The 21,667-nt window shown below is 44.5% G+C and overlaps 1 protein-coding gene across 10 annotated transcripts in view; it reads right to left on the bottom strand.

Moving 5' to 3' along the window:
- LOC147441099 (GDP-mannose transporter GONST1-like) overlaps positions 1 to 21,667 on the bottom strand; it is an 80,803-nt gene that overhangs the window by 9,646 nt on the left and 49,490 nt on the right. For all 10 annotated transcript variants that reach the window (XR_015184302.1, XM_086482817.1, XM_086482821.1 and 7 more), the window contains 2 exons: positions 442 to 540; positions 107 to 261 (listed from right to left, as the gene is read on the bottom strand). Coding sequence is in view for 9 of the 10 variants with exons in the window: in XM_086482817.1 (XP_086338943.1) it covers positions 107 to 261; positions 442 to 540 (254 nt within the window). In the remaining variant the exon portion in view is untranslated. The remainder of the gene's footprint in view (positions 1 to 106; positions 262 to 441; positions 541 to 21,667) is intronic.

Here is a 21,667-nt window from a genome sequence, read left to right as displayed (position 1 = left end):
CGATGTACCTGAAATGCCTAGATATTTTAAGCGCAATGGGTTCAATAATGCTTTCAACTGGGAAAGAATAGCAGAGATCAGTTAAAAAGAAAATGTTGAAACCTACGAAGTACGCAGATAGTCTGTCTCTTTGAACAGCAAGATCAAGGCCAGTCCAAGTGGTAACGAGAGGGAATTGTTTAGCAGAACCATGGAGAACTCACTCAGAGTTCCTGATTTAGAGGCCTGCTTGGCTAGGTCCATCACTTTCCTCAATGTCAACTGTTCCAGAAAAGGAGCACAGTGTCACTCTAGAGATACCTTGCAAAACAATTTTTTCCACATGCCCAAACATAAACACACCCATAGACTACGTGCCTTTGCAACAGAACATTCAATGGTGAGAAAAGGTGAAGAAAAAAGTATTTAAGGAAATTACTGTGGCTTTGTATTTTCACCTACCGAGTAGGCTGCAGTTAGAAAACAATTCAGAATTTGCCATGTGTAGCCTGTACTGTGGAAGGAGAGATCCGTAAATCCTCCACATATTGCAGATACCACCTGCATTAAGACCAACAGTATCTTAACGCTCTTGAAATGATTACTCATTCGGTATATATACATATACCTTCATTATGTCAGAAAAATCTGAACTTAGAAATTATAAGAGTAATTAAAACACTTAACACAAAAGCAACACAAGCAAGAAAATGCATAACAAAGAAAAATTAAATCACCTTAATTTTTCACCAACAAAACAGATTTAAAAACACCATTTTTTACTTAAAAATTCTTTTAGAAAAGGCTTAGGCAAAATACATGAGAGGAGCTTATTTGATTGCAATTTGAAACAAGTGCTCATCTTTAAGGATAATCACAACCAGGATAAGCCAGCACCAAGACTCTATCCTACTGCATTTATTTTGCTCAGATCAAGAAGCGGCCATCCATGTCTTCCATGCACACTGTTTTCACTCTGGCACATCTAAAAGAAGTTAAATCATTTCTTGTGAACCAGAAAATTCTACAAACTCTTACTGAGCAGCTGATCAGAGAAGCCTAGCAAGAAATTTATGGGGGTTTCAGGAGACAGTCAGGCCACTTACTGGAGTGGTAAGATAGATTTTACATTGGCACCTGAGCAGCATCTCATGGTGCGACACTTACGATTCGGTCTGCCATAGTGCTCTCTGATCATGCCCGAGTTTCTTTGCATTTGAGACCACCTGAGACAGTTATGATTTTGCATGCCACAGTGCTCTCTGATCATGCCCAAGTTACTTTGCATTTGAGATTTGAGACTTCCTCTATGTCTAAACAATGGTCGTGCATCCCTGACTTGGTGTTACAGGATGGTCCTTCATCTCAAACAATTAAGGATGTTTAATCACACACTAGTTATGCACATCCAGCGACCCTTTCTACATGCATCTTCTCAAGTTTGTCGACGAGCAGCTGCAGAGAGGCAACAAGCTTGGTTTCGCACAGAACGAGAGTTACAAGATCAATTATGATGCATTCGCCATCAACTTGAGGAGTTCCCAAGAGACGAGTTCGGTGAGCGCAAGGTTGACACCAAAGAGACTCCTAATCACATTCTGACTGAGAAATCCGAATTCATCTGTCATACTTCGGTTTCGATATAGATATCCAAAACGGATATGATGAACAAGGATTTCTATGCACATTTCAGGAGCGTTCCAAGGGGACTTCCATTAGGACTTTACGAGATTTTGCAGATAGGTTGCACACAGATCTTAATGAGGTCCTTGACATAGCTGCACATTATTTTGAGCATTGTAGATCAACTAACTCGTGAAATTGTGCATGTCAAAGAGGAGGTTTGTCTCATGTTCAGCCTGTGGTTACAGAGAATGTGTGTCACACTTTACTTGCCCCCTTCACTTTGCTGGAGATGTGTGATGCTGTTGATGGCCTCAATGGTGCCTCTTGCCTTGGAGAGGATAGGTTAACTCAATAGTTTTTCTTTCAGTTTGGGATGTACTCAACCCAATTATTCTTTCTAGCTTACAACACATTTTTGGCACAGGAGAGCCCACCTAAGATCTCATGCCTTCCGTGTATAAGATCTTTGCCTGCATGATTAGTATGCATTTGAGACCTTTTATACCCGACCTCATCCATGCTTCTCATACAGGGTTTGTACAAGTTCGATGCATTGTGGACAACATCTTCACATTCTATCAGGCAGGTGAGTGGGCTCCCTAGTCAGAACAACCGATAGCTATCAGATTCTCGGCTTTCAGAAAGCTTATGATAGAGTAGATTGGGGTTTCCTAAAGGGGACTATCCAAAGGATGGGGTTCACCTTACAGTGGATCAGGGGTGTAGCTGCATTATATCATACTGCTTCCAATGCTCTCACTATTAGAGGACACAGTATTCATAGATCCAAAACGAGGAGAGGCACGTGACAACACATGGTGCAAAAACTGTTTCCAAAGCTCAGCCCCAGGAAACAATCTCCGAACCATGAGCTTAGCAAGCAATGCCTTGCTCTGCATCTCTGCATCAATGATCCCCAAGCCTCCTTCCTTTCTAGGCTATATAACCGTGTCCGAATGAACTCGTGGACGTGAGAGCCATCTAAGCCATCCCACAAAAAGTTGGGCACCAAGCGTTTCAATTGTGCCATGATGCCAGAGTGAAGAGTCATGCAAGCTGTGGTGAACCAAGGTATCGAAAGAACAAATGCAAGGAAGACCAATGGCAAAGTTTCCTCCTGATAGATTGTAAAAATGGCTCAAACTGTTGCTGAACTGATACATCAATGCCAACATGAAAACCTAAATATCTGCAAAGTTGTACTCTAGGTAGCCAAGAAAAATTATCCTGCACAACCCACTGACATTCCTTATCAAAAAAACCAAAAGACTTGTGCTAGTTGATGAGTGCACCATTGGCCAAGAAAAAGGTAGCGAGAGCATCCCGTAGATTGTCTAAAGTGTGTGTCTCATAGCGTATAAAGAGCATAGTATCATCTACATATTCCTGGATCCAAAGAGTCTAGCGTAATAGCTAAACTTCTCAATTGGTGTTGCAACGCAGAAGAGAGACAAGGCCTCAGCAAAAAAGAAGAAGTACGCTGCCAAGGGACATACTTGTCGGACTAACTGAGATAAATGAAAACTCCGTCCAATGTCCCGGTGTACGGTGCTCGACCATAACATTCATCTTCAATGATGCACCTTTGGAGATGGCTCATTTGTCACCTTTTATGTGCTGCTTGCTACGAATTTGGAAGGAATTACGCCTTTCTTGTATACAGAAGCTAGCAAGGTAGCCACTAGTTTGGAATGCTTATGTGACAGATTCACAGGGGCACAGCTAGGCGAGAGGACACACGTTGACTTGACTAGGCGGAATGATGGCTCGGCAAGGTCTTTATGTAGTTGGTCAAATGCTTCCTTGGTTGGTGCACAAATCATTCGTGTTACCTATGAGATCTGCAGGGAACTTTTGTATTTACCATTGCACAGACTGGCCATCATGAAAAGCACATCAGATTAGAGTTTCAGGGTGAGGTCTCCCATGATCAGCAGCTGGATTCTAACTTGCAGCTTGTTAAGAGTGGTAGGCTCTTTCGAGAGGCGCTCCTATGTTGCCCTGGTTTCACTTCAGCGGAGGCACCGCATTGGAGGTTGTGGATATAGTAGGGAGAGCCTTTGGTTGAGTTGGACTGGGATCTAGGTGAGCGGCAGTGGCCTTCCTTGCAAGTTGACAGGACCCCTCTTTCCTTTTTTGAGCATATTGCTTTATTACGCCTCCCACCTACACCAGTACACCTCATGTGTATTGATATATATGATACTCTTTAGTGTCAGAGTGGGCAACGGAAGGTGAGAGAGAGAGAGAGGAGACAGATGGTGGAAAGGCGGGCAGCCCAATAACTCCAGATGGCTACATGGTGTGAGACAATACAATGAGAAAGAGGGTGCCCCCCCCTCCTATATATAGGTGAATAGGGGCTGGTCGGGCAATAATCCTCAATATAGTCCAATGACCTAAAAATATGACCCTCCAATATAAATGGGGGAATATGTGACCAAAACAGGTATAAAGTGGGAAATGTGTTGAACAACCCTAAGTGTGCCTAGGATCCCTGTCTAGCAGGTGTACGGGTGGCCAACCCACAACCAAGGGCGAGTGCACGTGAGTGGAGAGGAGCCTGTAGACAATGTGCGAAGCATCTGGAGATGAAGAAAATCTAACACCCCCCCTCAACAACATATGCGGATAAGCTGTCGAGGAGAATGCAACACGCTTGGTAAATTTGGAGAAGATGTAAATCCCGGGAGGAAAGGATGAGGAGCGCCAGCCAAACAACACGACAATCCGTACAACACCAATGTGATGATGCCAAGGGTGAGGAAACTCCGATCAAGTCGCACAAGGAAGCTAATGGAGTCACTGAAGAGGATTTACATGAGGAAGTAACCTAAGATGAGCGTCCAACAGCCCATCGGTGATGATCACCACTGGGATGGAGGGACCCAAAGTAGCAACAGGAGACAAGACATGGGGACCCCACCTGAAGAGGAACACTTTGACCACGAGGAGCGGAAATTGCCGAGGTGGGAAACCGGTAGCATATCCAAGTCAAAGAAGCTCGAGCAGAAGAGGGAGGAAGAGCAGGAAGAAGAGGCTCAATAGAGAAGGCATCGTCCACCATAGTAGACAAGATGACAAGATAAGCAATCCATCCATGTAAAGACCGCAATATCTGCAATCTTCCGAGAGAAGAGTCGTCTTGGGAGTATAAGCCAGAGTTACCGGGGAACGCCCCCTAGCCCTCGTTCTGACGTTCCAGGGGGCAGTTCCCTTCCCGAACGTTCCGAAACGTCCCGGAACGTCTGATGTTCCGAGTGGCCAATTCAAACCGGAATGGCCGTTCCGGAACGTTCCAGAACGCCCCTGGAACGTTCCGGAACGCCCCTGGAATGACCAACGGGTACAAACAAATTTGGCAAAAATTGAAAAAATTGAAGTAAATGTTTGGGCTTCTTTTTGAAGTGTGCAAGGCCTCAAGGACTCATAAAATGCACCCCCCTCCCCCTTTCTCTCCACAAGCTAATCCTCAAGGCTCAAGCTCTCTCCCTCTCACACTCTCAAGATCTCTCCCTCTCAAGACTCACTCTCTCAAGGCTCAAGGCTTCAAGCCTTCAAGCTCTCTTCCTCTCCCTCCCACTCTCTCAAATCTCTCCCTCTCCCTCTCTCTCTCTCTCTCTCTCTCTCTCTCTCTCTCATCATCTAGTCATAGCAAGGTTGAATGGTCTTCAAAACGAGTTTTTTGTGAGTATTAGAGTCAAAGCACTCTAATACTCCTTGTATTTAAACACAAGGAGCTAAAAAATGCACTATTTGGGTGTTTTTTATACCTCCCGTTCCGCGCCGTTCCCGTTCCGGACCCCTAGCCATTCCCCCGTTCCGCGGGGATCCCGTCGCCGTTCCCGTTCCGCGTTCCGGGTAACTATGGTATAAGCTGCAATATGATCTGTCGTTTCATAGCAGACACACAATATCGGACAAAAGAGTCGGAGGAGATCCTACGGAAAGTCAACCTGTGGGAGCACATCCACCACCGGGGTCTGAACAAAAAATCCAAGAGAGAATCTGCAACTGCAAGTCGTGAAGACACGCAACATAGGAGCATTCCCCCCCGGGAAAGTAATGGACTGTGGTGAGGTAAAGGACGGCTGAGAGGATGCATCGGGAAGAATGACCAGTGTTGTAGAAGTCATAGCCTCGGCGTAAGTGACGGGAGACCTGAAGGGATGCTGAAGGGGCAAAGTAGAGGTGCTGTCCAAAACCTGAAAACACAGCAAAAGGGAGCTCGAAACACCGTGAGAACGCAGGGGTTTGAGCAAAAACGCCAGGTGATGAAATCACCGGATGCCGAGAGTGTAAGGTGAGGGCTGTAAACAAGCGGGAAGACCAAGGGGCAAGGAGCGGGGCTCCGGCTGTCCAAGATCGGCAAGGAGGAAAGGCTGAAGTCAATGGTAAAACGCTGGTCTATCTGCTGGCTGTCCTGCTGCCAAAAACGCTAGTGCAACTCGCTGCTATCCTGCCCAAAAAACGCTAGGGATTAGGGCTGAAAATTGCAGATCAGTGGCTGCCTTCCTGCAAAGAACGCAAGATCAGAAGCTGGCTGAAAAACGCTGATGCAAGGGGCTGAAAACGCAAGGTCAACACGTTGCCCTCCTGCAAAAACGCTGATCCAGATTTGGCTGAAAAATGCCAGGCAGATCATGTGTATTGATGTATATGATAAACTGTAGCTCTCATCTCCCCTACCCTGTTCACCATGTTTAATCTAATACGCCTCCCACCTACCTATCGACGCATGACATACCTAGACTTTAGATTTTCTGTTCATTTTCTATTTTCATAGCTTTTCAAACAAAGTATTAGATTCTATTGGGATGTAACTTTTGGTCTCATGCATCATTTTGACCTTTTGAAGACGATTAATATAACATTTCATATATATATATATATATATATATATATATATATATATATAGAGAGAGAGAGAGAGAGAGAGAGAGAGAGAGAGAGAGAGAGAGAAGGGGCTCTATTCTGTGTACATAAGAGACCTCGGGAGAGGCTCAATGCCCTATTACCCAAAAGTAGTACAAAAGAGAAGTTACAATGTGTAGACTATGTAAACATCAACAAGGTGGTCTGTACAATGAATATATAATGAGCCAGTTTGGAACCACCGCGCCCATGTGTGAAGAAAGATGCATCGACGTTGCTCCACTGCCCTCGAGGAGCCAGCTGAAGAATCCCACTCACTACGAAGAGTATGCAACAGCTCTCTCCAGATGGCTGTCAAAATGATGGACGTAGGGGAGGACTGTGAGCCCAGAATGTAGGCACATCGAGCCTTCCACATTTTCCAAAGCGTAATGCTGCATATCGTGGTGAAAATTGTGTCGCCGACAAAAATGCAACTGGTGACCTGCATCTGGAATCATCTGTAGAGTGCCCAGTCTATAACCGAAGGGAGTAAGCAGGAAGACTAGACCTATTGGCAAGCCCTGAAAAGAGGTGTGTTACCCTGGAAATTGCAAAAGTTATGATGCGGCAGCTGCCTCCCACGTCACAAACCCATCATGGATGCCCACTCTAATCAATAAACAACAAACTGCCATCCACAGACGCTGTGCTTAAGGACAAACCCACGACCAGTGCCTCAAGGACCCATGCTCTGAAGTACATCTGTGACAAGTTGGATCATGACGAGTGACCGCCAACCAATTACCAACAAGCAATCCTACATGTGCTATGATCCACATGAAAAAACATATCCTACAACTGATCTGGAGGGTCCATATGCATGACCAAAACTCTCTCTCAAAAGTGGGGTGGATTCATTGATCCTGCCATATCTCTGACTGGCGTGGACGGTGTAGAGGGTGGCGAGTCTGCAAAAGAAGCCTCCAAAAGACAGCGTACTCAAAAAAGGATAGAGGGGCTTTATCGTCGCTCAACGAAGGCCACTGCCACTCATTAGGATCCTAGTGGCTTTCCCTGCCAATCCATAGTCTTTAGAGTGTTGCCTCCTCAGTAGTGAAAACAGGGTCAACACATGACCTCCTCTGGAAAGAGCCTACCACTCTTAACAGACTACCAATGGGCAATCAATTGCTGATCCGACGAAACCTCACCTTGAAACTCTAGTCTGATGTGACGTCCATGATGGCTAGACGCCGCAATGCTAAGGACGAAAGTCCCCTACTAAATAACAATGAGGGCTCCCAAGTGAGGATCGAAGTAAACCAACCATCCGTAATGAGAAGGTAAGAGAGTCTGTCCCCTATTGAGGACATGACAGTCGAGTGAAATAGCCTCATCAATCTCTCTCATACCGACAACAGCACCTCTGCGGATCCCATAGGTAGCTCCAATCACCTGTGCCCCAACCAAGGAAGCATCTGACCCACAATGTAACGAACTTGTAGGCCAATCATCCCATCTAGCCCGTCAATGTGTGTCCTCTCACCTAGCTGGCGGCCTTCTGAATTTGTCACATATGCATTCCATACAGTTGGCTCCCTCGCTACCTCCTCATCACACGAAGGCGGGTGGAGAATCAAAGCAAGAGGTAATTCCTTCCAAATCCGCAACAAGCAACGCATAAAATGACAACAAATGGGTCGTATCAAAGGGTGCATCTGTGAAGATGAATCTGATGGGCGGGCGCCAAACACAGTAGTATCTAGAGATCCAAAACAAGGAGAGCCAGAGGTATGTGACAAAGCATGATGCAAAAACTGTTTCCAAGGCTCTGCCCCTAGAAAAGCATCCTATGAGCTTCACAAGCAATGCCTTGCTCTACATCTCTGGATCAATAATCCCCAATCCTCCCTCCTCTCGAGGCAGAATGACTGTGTCTCAATAGACTCGTGGTGGAGTGTCAGTAAAGCCATCTAGGCCACCCCACACGAAGTTGCCAACAAGGCGCCTCAAGCGTGCCACGATTCCCGAGGGAAGAGTCATGCAGGATGTGGTAAACCAAGCCATTGCAAGAACCTGATGGACCACAAGGGCTCTGCTAGCCAGAGGTAAATGCAAGGATGACCAATAAAACAGTTTCTTCCAGATAGACTGTAGTATGTGTGCAAACAATTGCTCAACTGACACATCGATGCTCACACTTCAACACGGAAACCAAAAGACTTGTGCAATTTATGAGAGCACCACTCGCCAAGCAAAAGGAAGTAAGAGCATCCCGTAGACTGTCCAAGGTGGGTGTGTCATATCGTACAAAGAGCATAGTGTCATCTACATACTTTTGATCTGGAAAATCTGGCAACGTCGGCCAAAGGCGTAGTAGGGCCTCTCAATTATGGTGTCCTCCAAAAAAACAGAAAGAAGTAGGCTGCCAAGGGACATTCCTATCGAACTGAACGAGATAGAGGAAAAGCGCCATCCAATGTGGCCTCTAACAATGACAGCGCTAGAAGAAGTATGGTATAAACTATACACATATGATCCACTGCAAGGGGGAACCCATCCTTCAAATAGTGCCCTCCAAGAAACCCCAATCTACTCTATTAGAAGTTTTCTCAAAATAAAGAAGCATGAATGCTATAGGCTAATCTATCTGACGAGCCCATTCAATTGCCTCATAGAAAGTGAAGAGGTTATCCAAATACGGTGGTCCTTCACAAAACCTATAAGGGAAGCATTGATGAGTTGGCATACCGATCATGCAAGCAAGGATCTTATACACGGAGGACATGAAATTGATCAATCTCCACTGTCGCAAGGACGATGTATCTCCGCCTTTCGGTATAATAGAAATAAGTCACGAACACATAGAGGCAGGCATCTCTTGTGTGTCAAATATGTGCTCTTAACCAGAAAGCATAGGGCAATTGAGAGCATCCCATAACTGCAAAAACAAGTGTCTAGTCAACCCACCCTCCCCAAGATAAGAGGCACAATCGGGGCCATGCATTGCATCATGCATCTCCTGCATAGAGAAAGGGGCTAGCCCCCAGACATCAGGATGGGCGCCTGCAGTATGTCGAACCAGTGAAATCCCGGCCCTTTGGTTATGAAGTGGTGTGAGCTTGGTGGTATGGGACATCGATCCTTGCGGACAGAGCTACCAAAATCCAAGTGTGATGATCACACAAGATGTCTCACAAATGTCACGTACACATCTAACCCTATGTGCATGTGGACAAGCTTCTTCAGGTCTAGGGTTCAGGTCAGCTTAGGAAGTGTTCTGGCACCTTTGTGGGCCTATGAGCAGGCCGTGCATGTCCAGGCACTTAGAGTAGTTTCGTATCCTCTGGTTGCACACAGCATGATCATCAACATGACATTCAGTACCCATCATGAGCATTTTACAGTGCATAGAACCCATTTTCCCAATTTACTCATTTTTCACTTATTATTTAATAAGTAACTTTGTTGGAAAAGTGAGTAGGGAAAATTTGCTAAGTACTATAAAAGAAACCTAGCGCTAGCACTTTCTAGCAAAAGAGGCAGAAGAAGTTCCAAACTTGCAGTGCATCTTCTCAGCAAGACCGACAGGAGGCCTAGCGTTTCCAACCAGCAAAGCATATAGCGTTTTTGCTACAGATCAGCCTAGCGTTCTCAGTTTGCACATTCAGCCTAGCATTTGCAGATTCCGGCGCCAGACCAGCCCCAGCACATCAACGTTTTCAATTTTCAGCACTTAAACACCGCAGATTCAGACATTAGCCTCACAGATCTCACCTACCTGCAACAGATCCTCGTCATACCGTCGAGTCAACCAGCGTTTCACATTCAGCCCGCTATCCGCAGATTTCAGCATCTGCATTTTCAAGGCATCATCGTCGCGTCGTCACCATCGCCGTCCTCGCTGGCACAGTGTCAGAGATCAGCAGAAAGTCAGCGTTTTGCAGATTTCAACAGTTCAGCCATAGCATTTTCACATTTCAGCCCGTCCTTGTCGTCGTCATCATTGTAGTCCACATCGTCGGCAAGCCCATTGCATCTAGACCATTGTACGAGATTTGTGCAATCAATAGCATAGACCTCTCTCGCCATAGAGAGGGGGGGGGCCCTTGGAGGAGGGTTTGAGAAACGTTTGGTGTCGTATTCAACTCCTCGTCGGCTACATTTTTAAGGTCTCTTGGGATAGTTTCCTACGACGTTAAAACTCTCTTCTTCTTCTTCTTCTCTCTCTCAATCTCAGCACCTTTATCCACAGTAGCATTCACTTTGTTTGTGATCATTGCACTCTCTCACTAAAGGAACGGAAGGCTCTCAGGAACCCTTCAGCACAATTCGGAGCACTCATCTTGAGCCAGATCAACATTCACTTCTGTTCCACCTTACATTAGTATCAGAGTTTTGGCGGTGGTCTGTATCACTCAAGGAAAGAACCGCAAGAAATATTTTGCTAGTTGCGGTCGCACGTAAACCAAATCCACTTGGGCGTGTCAATTCCTGATCGTGTTTTTGATGAGTGACACGTAACCCAAGAAAAAAGGGCTTGTCTAGCCACCCCTTGTTCCTCTTTTCACTCGTTGAGAGCGGACCGTGCACTTAGCGGCCGGCCAATCAACGTGAGGTTGGATATGACAGTAAGATGGATGCTAATGTTATTCATTCTTGGTTGCATCAATGTAATGTTTACTTTGCAACAACTAAGAAAACAGGAAATAGCAAAGTTTTGACGGTAGCCATGTATCTTGCCGGTGATGCCATTAATTGGTATCACGCATGGCAAGAGGCACAGTTGACCGCGCACCTAGAGGAAGCTGAAGAAGGCGTGCCCCTTTTCTTCAATTGGGCCGACTTCCAAGATAAGCTCAAGGCGCGGTTTATGCCACCTCAGTACTTAGCGCGGTTGAAAGAAGATTGGCGCAATCTCAAGCAAAAAGGTATGTCCGTCATGTCTTTTTCTAACCGTATTTTGCGGCTCAGCACTCAATTACGCAAATCGGATGATGAGCGCAAAGAGGCATTCCTTTTTGGATTGGACGAGTATATCAAGTTTGATATCGAAGTACTCGATCTAGTAGATCTCAACCAGGCGGTAGCGATTGCTCTCGCACAGGAGATGAAGCACAACAAAGGAAAGCCTAAGGAGAACAAGTCTTCTCACAGTACCTCTCAAACTCCACAGAACGGTAAGAACGGTAAGAATGGTAAGAACGGTAACTCTTCTAGCCAATCTTTCTCTAATCCTTCGAAAAAGAACTCTCAAAATGAATCTAAGGGTAAAGCTAAAGCACCTGCTAAACCTAAGCTAACCCAGGATGAAAAAGCCGCACAAGGAATTATAGGGAGATACATAACGGCAGAAGAACAAGTCATTTATGCTAAGGAAGGTCGATGTTATCAATGTCACGTCAAGGATCACATTAAGAAGGCTTGTCCTAAGACAGCACCACCTAAAGAACCCAAAGCACCAACAGCTACCACAAGCAGGTTAATGAACCAATCTGAGTCTCCACATGTTTCTGGCACACACATTGATGAGTCTCTCTTTAAATGTTATGGTCATGTGAAGGGTCAACCTTTTGTCAGATTGTTTGATTCATGCAATATGCATGATGTGATTGGTGCCTCTCTTGTAGAGAGAGCTCGCCTAGAGGTTAGCCAGACAACTCCTCTCGAGGTGTCAGGCTTCGCTTACGATATGGACTCTCTCATTACGAAAGAGTGCCTTGCTGTGTTATTCACTGTTCAACAAGCTTCCTTCCGCAAAAAATTTGTCGTGTCTCTTGTCTCAGGATGTGCTTTGATTTTGGGCATTAGATGGTTTCGTGAGCATAACCCTCTCATTAATTGGGCGGAAAATACTCTTCACTCTAAATGCCAAAAGTGACTCTCCCATGATCATTGGTGGTGAGAAGGGTCTACATTTTTTACCTCTCATTTCTTATGTGCAGGCGAAGCATGAATTACAAAGAGGAGCACAAGCGGCATTCATCTATGTCTCTCTAGTTACACTGAACATTCAACTCCAAACAGGTAATCAACTTTGTTTACCAAGTATGAGCACCTCTTTTGCAGGATGATCTTCCACCCCGTCTCCCTCCTGAGCGGCCGGAGGATCATCGCATTGAACTCACGGAGGGGGGCACAGCAAGTCAATAAGGCTCCCTACCGTTTGAACAAGACTCGAGAAGAAGAGTTAGAGCAGCAACTCACGGAGTTGGTGGCCAGAGGATTCATACGTCCTAGTGTAAGTCCTTTTGCTGCTCCTATTTTATTTGTCCGCAAGAAGGATCATTAGTCTCGTTTGTGTGTTGATTACAAGGCATTGAACAAGATGACCGTCAAGAATAAGTTTCCGATGCCTCGCAGCCTCTTGGGATGACTCCTTTGAGGTATGTACGGATGCGAGCAATGTCGCCATTGGTGCTGTGCTTCAGCAGCATGGCGGTCCAGTTGCATTCCTTAGTCGGAAGTTAAATAGTGCAGAAAAGAACTATTCGGTTTATGACAAATAACTTTGTCTGTCATTCACTCTCTTAAGCATTGGAAGCATTTTCTGTATGATAGAGAGTTCACAGTTCGCACAGATCACCAAGCCCTCAAGTGGCTCCAATCTATGCCTAGTGCACATTGGAGTGATCGCCCAAGCACGATGGTCACAATTTTTTGAGCAATTTGTAGGCTTGATTGAGTATGTGTCTGGTAAAGGTAACCCTATTGCAGATGCGTTAAGTCGCAAAGGACATATCCTGGCTCTTGAGTCAAGGTCCACAGTTTCTCTTCAAGGTGTGTCCTTCGACAGCATGAAGAACCATTACGTAGATTATGAGTTTGGTAAGCACTGGTTGCAGGCTCTTGCTTCCCAAGGGCCGAGCAACTATCTCATTCGTGATGGTTTGTTATATTTTCATCACCGTCTATTGCCCTCTCTCAGGTCAACCGTATTGCACGATGCACATGACTCTCTCACGGGTGGGCACAGGGGAATGAACACTCTGGAAAAAATAGATTATTATAGGTAATTGGCCTTGACCTTAGGTTAATGTAGGTTCATTTCTCATTAGTCCTAGACTCTTAGTGATAGTCTTAATACTCCATTCATTTTTAACATGACCTAGGGCTATGATTAGGCTTTAGTCCTTAAGTCCATTTGCCATTAGCATCTCATGTGGGAAGAAATAAAAAAGTGCTAAAAAATGAAACAATGAAGCAAAATAATGTCAAGAAAAAGTAGCAAAAATGCTACTAAACACATGAAAAGAGAATTTCTATGTTATATTGTGTCCATGTGAGGCCTAGCGCCTTATTGGCACTTTGGCACTTGGTAGGCGAGGGGAATCACCTTGGCTCGCTTGGTCAAGGCACTAAACCGATGCCTTGGGCTGATAGGGGTTAACCGTCGCCTTGGTAGGCTAGTAGATTCTTGGAACACCTTCTTGAGGGTTCAAGGAGCCGAGAGTCGTACCTAAACTTGCCTTGGGGTGGTAGCCTTGTATTGTGCTTTACTTTTTTCAATGAATTAACAAACACAAAACTTCCATGAGCTTCAAAAAGTTGTGACAATGTACTAATAGATTAGGAGCTTTTTTATAGCCTGTAGACATGATAGACTTGAATGCCTTATTAAGATTGTTCATATAGTTTTTAGGCTAGTAGATTTATGAACTTGCATTGGCCTAGGGTGACAATTGATGGCAGAGTGGTCGTTCAGAATGTATGGTCCATTTTTTGTCATTAAAAAGATCAATGAGGTTTCGATGAAATTGCAATTGCCTAACTCATGTCAATGCACAACGTTTTTCATGTTTCTTAGTTGAAAGTGTTTCAAGGTTCACCTCCAAAGGACATTTCCAAAGAAGAAGAGCCGGAGATCATCGATGAAGCTGAAGTCATGGAGCCGGAGCAAGCGTTGTTGCATCGGTTTCGCCATGGCTTAAAGAGGCAAGTCAGACAGTACTTTTTGAAGTTCAAAGATTGAGGAACCCACGATCAATAGTAGACCTAGACCACTCTCGCCATAGAGAGTGGGGCCTTCGGAGGAGGGTTTGACAACATTTTGGTGTCGTATTCTTCTCTCTCTATCTCTCAGTCTCAGCACCTTCATTCACAGTGTTTACCACTTTGTTTGTGATCATTTACACTCTCGCACTAAAGGTACGGAAGGCTCTCCCTTCCGTAAGTGAAAGGAACCTTGAGCACAATTCGGAGCACTCATCTTGAGCAAAGTTCAACATTCACTTCCGTTGCACCTTACATTGGTACAGAGCTTTGGCAGTGTTCTATATCACTCGAGGAAAGAACCACAAGAATTTTTTTTGCTTGTTGCGGTCGCGCGTAACCCAAGTTTACTTGGGCGTGTCGATTCCTAATCGTGTTTTTGAAAAGTGACAGGAAGCCCAAGAAAGAAGGGCTTGTCCAGCCTCCCCTTGTTTCTCTTTTCACTCATTGAGAGCGGACCGTGCACTTAGCGGGGCCGGCCAATCGATGTGAGGTGGGAAAAAGCAACCTTGGTGTGAGCGCAAGGCCGCCAAGGATGTGTCCGTGGGAAAGAGAAGAGCTCGGGTAAGAGAAGATCCTTATATTGCAAGCTAAAGAAGAACCTCAAGAACTCAAGACCCTCAAGAACCCAAGAACCACAAGAACCACAAGTTCCTCGTGAACTTAAGAACCCAAGACTTCAGTGTATGGTCATTACCCGAAGTGGAATGGATACTTTGCATGGAGGTGATGAGCATGAAAGTGGAGAAGAAGAATTTTCCCCACCAGGAGATTTTTCCGACCCTCCCCCTTCCCCATCTACGCCAAGGATTGCACCAAATCCTATGGAGGCTTTGGGCAACGATGATGGACAAGAAGAAGTTGACGCGAGGGCGAAGAAAGAAAAGCAGAAAGAAAGGCAGCATTTGATCGTGAACACAAAGAAAGAATGGCAGCCATAGCACGTGACCACGAAGAAAGAATGGCGGTCATAGAGCGTGAGCACAACGAAAGGAAAGCCGCATTGGTCCTACTATTTTCTAATGTGCAGGCGCAGATCGAAAAGAATAAAGAGAAGGAGACTCTCGGTCTTTTCTTCTCCCAAGCACGACACACATGATTTGCATGATGATTTGTATGATCAAGATGTGATTATTCACGAGCATGATGAATTGCATGATAAAGATGTGATTATTCACGAGCATGATGAATTGCATGATAATGATAAGCATGATGATTTGCATGATAAAGATGTGATTGTTCACAAGGATGATGGTTTAGTTGATACTTTTCCTAGTGAAGCTAACCTCATGGTAGATTCAATCGATCACGAAGAACCGATCTTGGCTCTCGAGTCGAGGTCCAAAGAACCCCCACAGAAAGTATTTTGTGTTCAAATGATTAGTCGGCATGCATTGTTCGAGTGTTTCATTCGTAATGCTTTCTTGTATTTAGTCACCGTCCTTATGTGATCCCTTTTCATAGGCATGCCATATTGCACAATGAACACGATTCACTCATGAATGAGCACGGATGTATGCAAATTACTCATGAAAAGATGAAATGTTTGCATTCAAGGAATTCACATTCCATGTCTCTTCCTTGGCAAGACACAGTATCCGAAAGAGCACAAGAAGGATTGAGCATCCGATGCATTGTGATTTGCCACAGTTGATAGATTTAGATCAGAAAGACAAGTTTCGATTCCATTGTTTGCGTGTGTTTGATGAACGGTTTGGCACTCTGTCTATATGTTCATCTACATTGCATGCACAATCTATAAAGAAGACTAGAATTTTTCCAGTCACTTTACATGGAATGGGTATGTTCATGTTTTTGTGTTGGAAGTGGTTTCAGGAATTTTCATCCTCGGAGATTCTTGAAGAAGGTAGACACATGACTATAGACGAAGTTGAAGCATTGAAGGAGCCACAAATGACTTTGTGTCGCTTTCGGCGCGGCTCAAAGAATCAAGCATTGCAGACCTTTAGGAAGTTCAAGTATCGCATGACCCACACATAAGAGTGGGCCGACGAAGAGTCCTTCCCAGGATTCATCCAGATGTTGGCGATCTCCCTCGACGCCATACAGTTCGGTACCAGTACCTCACTTTGAAAAGGAGGGGATGTCACGTACACATCTAACCCTATGTGTACGTGGACAAGCTACTTCATGAAGAGGGTTTAGTCAGTCTAGCTTAGGAAGTGTTCTGGCACTTTTGTGAGTTTGTTCGCAGACCATGCATGTCCAGGCACTTAGAGTAGATGCATATCCTCTAGTTGCACACAGCATGATCATCAGATTTCCATCAGAACCCATCAAGAGCATTTTTTACAGTACATAGACCTATTTTCCCTTTTTTAGCCAATTTTCACTTATTATTTTTAAGTGACTTTTGTTGGGAAACTGGATAGGGCAAATGAGTAAGGATGTATATAAGAAACCCTAGCGCTAGCACTTTCTGGCAGAAGAAGCAGAGGACCACCGTCAAGTGCAACTTCTCAGCAAGAACAGCAAGGAAACATTAGCGTTTTCAAGCAAGCAAGAGCAACCAACGTTTTGCTTTTGCAGATCCAAACCGGTGACACCATAGCAAAAACACCTAGCGTTTTGGCATCAGATCGCAGATCAGCCCTAGCGTTGGCAGAATCAGTCCTAGCGTTTTTGCATCAGCAGGACTCCTAGCGTTTTGCAGCTTCATAACGACATAGCCAGCAGATAGATCAGCGTTTTCAGTTTTCAGCGTATACACTCCGTACCGCAAGTCCCGAACCTCGTAGATCTCACCTTCCCGCAACAGATCCTCGCCGCACGGTCAGATCCACCGAAGTTTGCAGATTCAGCCCGGAAAATGCAGATTTCAGCATCTACGTTTTCAAAGCGTCGTCGTCGCATCGTCGTCATCCCCGTCATCGACATAGAGTCAGAATTCAGCAGATAAAGATTTGCAGATTTCAGCCCTTTGCGTTTCAAATTTCAGCCCGTCTTGTCGTCGTTGACATCGTCGGCAAGTCCATTGCATTGTAGAGATTGTTGGGTTAAAGGCCTAAATAACCCCTTTTTGTACATTTTTATACTTTGTCCAGGTTCAATATGAACCTGGACACATTTTTTAAAGGTCACTTATAATAAAAGTGGGAAAACCCAAAACTCACTTATTGAGTTTTCCTTAAAAACGTGAGCTCTCTCTCTCTCCCTCTTCGTTCTGCTAGCGCTTCCCTTCTGCAGCACAGTGCCTCCGCTTCAAGCCTTAAGGCCTGCACATCTTCGCGTGTTCTATCACTTGCACACACCGCCGCGCTCATCAACTGGTATCAGAGCCCAATTAGGGTTTGCTCCCAAACCTGCAAACGCTGATTTTCAGCCAAGGAGGTCAACTTTCACGCGAGATTTTGCAATTTCATCGCCAAAGGACTCGTCCTCGGACACTAGAAAGCTCCCGACAAGTCAAATTGACCTAAAACAGGCTGAAATTAGGTCAAAATCAAAAAATTACAGGTTATGACAGCAAAATACAAGTTTTGCAAATGATGTATTAAGGTGTGGGAACACTTTTGCTAAGTCCCCGCTACCCAAAAACACTTAAATTGCCGAAAAACAGGTCCTAAAACAGGTGTTTTCAGCAAATTTCAGATTTACGCAGGTTTTTGCAAGTATTCTTTTTATGCGACTACATTCGGGAAAGTGCAAATTAAAGCAATCTACGCACGTTTGACAAAGTTTGGCTATATATGACTATTTGTGGCTCAATTTCATACAATTTGATACTACAAATTGGGGCTTTTGCTCTTACATGCTTCTAAAGGCTGTGCATTAGCCTTATGTATGTTCTGCGAGGTTAAAAACAACTAAAATTGTTGTTTTTGAGCACAAATTCGCTCGCTGAAATTTCCTGCGCATAAATTTCAGAAATTGATTTTTGTGCCCAAATCGACCTATTTTGCCCCAAATTGCTCCTGTGACCACTTGGAGTTGTAGTGCATACTTCTGTGAGGCTATACTCCGGTTTTTGTGCATTTTGCCCAAAAAATTCAGCGTATTAGCCCTCTTATTCGTGCAACTATGGCCTCATCTTCTTCGGATGTGCAGAATCTCTTCGAGATTAGGAGGTTCGATGGAACAGGTTTTGACCTTTGGAAGACAGGATCCAGGGAATCCTATTTCTTAAGGATTGTGAAGGGGCACTTGAACAGGTAAAGCCACAGAATATGACGGATGAAGCATGGGTTAGTCTAAACAGGAAGACTCTTACATACATTAAAATGGCCATGACCAATGAGACAATCATTGATGTGAAAGGTCTCACAAGTGCTTTTGATGTGTGGGAGAAGTTAAAAGGGAATGTATGAGAATACAACGCCCGTCAACCAAGTGCATTTGATGCGAAAACTTGTTGGCATGCAACTAGATGAGTCCAAAAGCGCTGCAAAGCACTTGCGTTGTTCGCAGGTACTTTGTCGCAGTTACAGGATTCAGGCTTGCCTCCTTTTGATGATAAGTTGAAAGCTATCTTCTTGCTTATGACCTTACCCAAGTCATGGGAAACATTGGTGGTTTCATTGTCCAATAACCCCAATTTGACCTTTGATGGTGTTAGGGGTTCTATCTTGAATGAGGAAATCAGGAGGAAAGCAAGTGGAGAGGGAGACAGCTCTGCCGACATGGTTAGAGGCAGGACAGAAAAGAAGAATGCCTATGCACAAAGGAGTAAGGGTAAGAGTAAGGAAAGGGGAAATGCCAACAAAGGCAAGGGTGATGTGACTTGCTATCAGTGTGGCAGGAAAGACAAGAAACCCGATTGCAGATACTATAAAGCCGAGTTAGAACGGAAAAAGAATAGCGGAGACAAAAAGAAAGAGAAGAAGGAAGTCAAGACAGATGCACAGGATAGCTCAAAGGACAAAGAGAACGCCAATGTAGCTTCTAGTGTTGTGATTGAGGAGCTGTCAGATGTAGAGGACATCTCGTGTGCCACTTTGTCAGATGATGATGCTTATGACATTGATGCCTCTCTTAATGTTCATTCACAGGACATGCAGATCACCAAGAGTGATCTTATTGATGCTTTGTTGACTGTCAATGATGCATTATCCCAGACTTGGATTGTTGATTCCATCATTCCGGTCCTTCATTTCATGTGACTCCTATCAAGGAGTGTTTCTCTACTTTTGATGCAGGCAAGCGTGGCCATGTATACCTTGGAAACAATCATGCATGTTCCATCGAGGGTATTGGCACTGTGCATCTCTCCATTGATGACACAAATGAGCTTGTCTTGCATGATGTTAGATATATGTCAGGAATCAAGAAGAATCTGCTTTCTGTTGGTCAGATGGATATGCATGGTTATAGCATCTTGTTTGAGAGAGGATCATGGAAAATGACTAAAGGCTCAAGGTTGATTGTAAAGGGCACAAAGAAAGGGACACTTTACTGCATGCATGGAAAGGCCGTGTTGGGCAAGTTTATTGCATTGGCTGAAATTAACTCTCACATGGAGTTGTGGCACAAGAGGCTTGGCCATATGAGCCAAAAGGGTCTTTCTAAGCTTTGTACTTTGAACAAGCTTGATGCTAAAGACACAAAGCTTGACTTTTGTAATGAATGTCAATATGGCAAGCAAGTAAAGCGTTCTTATTACTCTGGTGTCTCTCGTAAATCTTGTGTGCTTGATCTTGTACATTCTGATGTATGTAGCCTGCCTACTAAGTCTATGGGAGGTGCATGCTATTTTGTCTCCTTTGTTGATGATCATTTTAGAAAAATTTGGGTTTATTTGCTTAAATCTAAGGATGAAGCCTTTGCTGCGTTTAAGAGATTTCATGCATTTGTGACCACCCAAACAGGTAGAAAGCTAAAATGCTTGCGTACGGACAATGGGGGGGAGTTCACAAGTGTTGAATTTAACAAATTTTGTGAAAATTTGGGCAATTAGAGGGAGCTTAATGTGCCATACAGCCCCTCTTCTAATGGTGTGGCTGAAAGATTCAATAGGACACGTTGTGAGAGGGTGAGATGCATGCTGTCCGCAGTTAATCTCTCTCATGGATTTTGGGGAGAAGCTTTGAAAACTGCAGTCCATATATGCAATCGATCCCCTCACATGTCTTTGAAAGGTGACATCCCTAAAGAGGTTTGGTCTGGCAAGCCTGCTTCATATGATCACTTACGCATTTTTGGTTGCGAGGCTTTTGTGCATGTCAGACCCGAGTTGAGGAGTAAACTAGATGCCAAATCCATTAAAGGCCTTTTCATGGGATATGGTGAAGAAGGCGAAATGGGTTACAGGATTTGGTTACCTCAGCTCAAAAGGGTTATACGCAGCTGGGATGTTGTTTTTAATGAGGCAATGCTGCTTCAAAACAATTGTGCCTCAAAGCATGACCATAAAAGGGTCAAATTTCAGCATGACCAGCCACCTGTTAGGCCTATTTTTGACCCTCAGGATACACCACATATGGCTGAAAATGTAGATGATCCAGTGGTGTTTGAGCCAGATGATGTTGGACAACAAATTGAGACTCCTGAAGGGTATTTGCAGCCACGAAACAATGCTGAAAATGGTGTACAGCAGCCCATTGTTGATGATTTTATTATGCCACCTGATGTAGACCCATTACCGTAGAATGTGGATCATTGGGTGAGGCGGTCTACTCGTCCAAGACGGACTGTGAGTAGATATAATCGATGAGGGAGAGCCTCTTACGTATAAAGAGGCAAAGACATGTGAGTCAAGCAGTAAGTGGGAGCTTGCAATGCAAGAGGAAATGAAATCCTTGTATGCAAATGATACTTGGTATCTTGTGCCATTGCCTAAAGGGAGAAAAGCTCTTCCTAACAAATGGGTATATAAGATTAAGAATGTGGATGACAAACCCAAGTACAAGGCAAGATTGGTTGCAAAAGGATATGCACAGAAAGAACGAATTGATTTTCAAGAAATCTTTTCTCCCGTTGTAAAGCTTACACCTTTACGTGTCCTTTTTGCTCTCGTTGCGGTGCTTGATTTGGAATTGAATCAAATGGATGTAAAGACAACGTTTTTGCATGGTGACATTGAAGAGGATATATACATAACTCTTTGACTCTGTATTGACTACAGAGGATTGAACCAGGTTACGGCGGTAAAGAACAAGTATCCGATCCCTCGCATCCGACGAATTACTAGATCAACTTCACGGAGCTGAAGTCTTTACAAAGATAGACCTAAGGTCAGGTTACTATGAGATTCATG

The sequence above is a fragment of the Adiantum capillus-veneris genome, chromosome 15, assembly GCF_014529385.1.
Source record: "Adiantum capillus-veneris isolate H3 chromosome 15, ASM1452938v2, whole genome shotgun sequence".
Taxonomy (NCBI): Eukaryota; Viridiplantae; Streptophyta; class Polypodiopsida; order Polypodiales; family Pteridaceae; genus Adiantum; species Adiantum capillus-veneris.
Note: the sequence above shows the minus strand (reverse complement) of the source record. Positions and strands in the feature narration are given on the sequence as shown.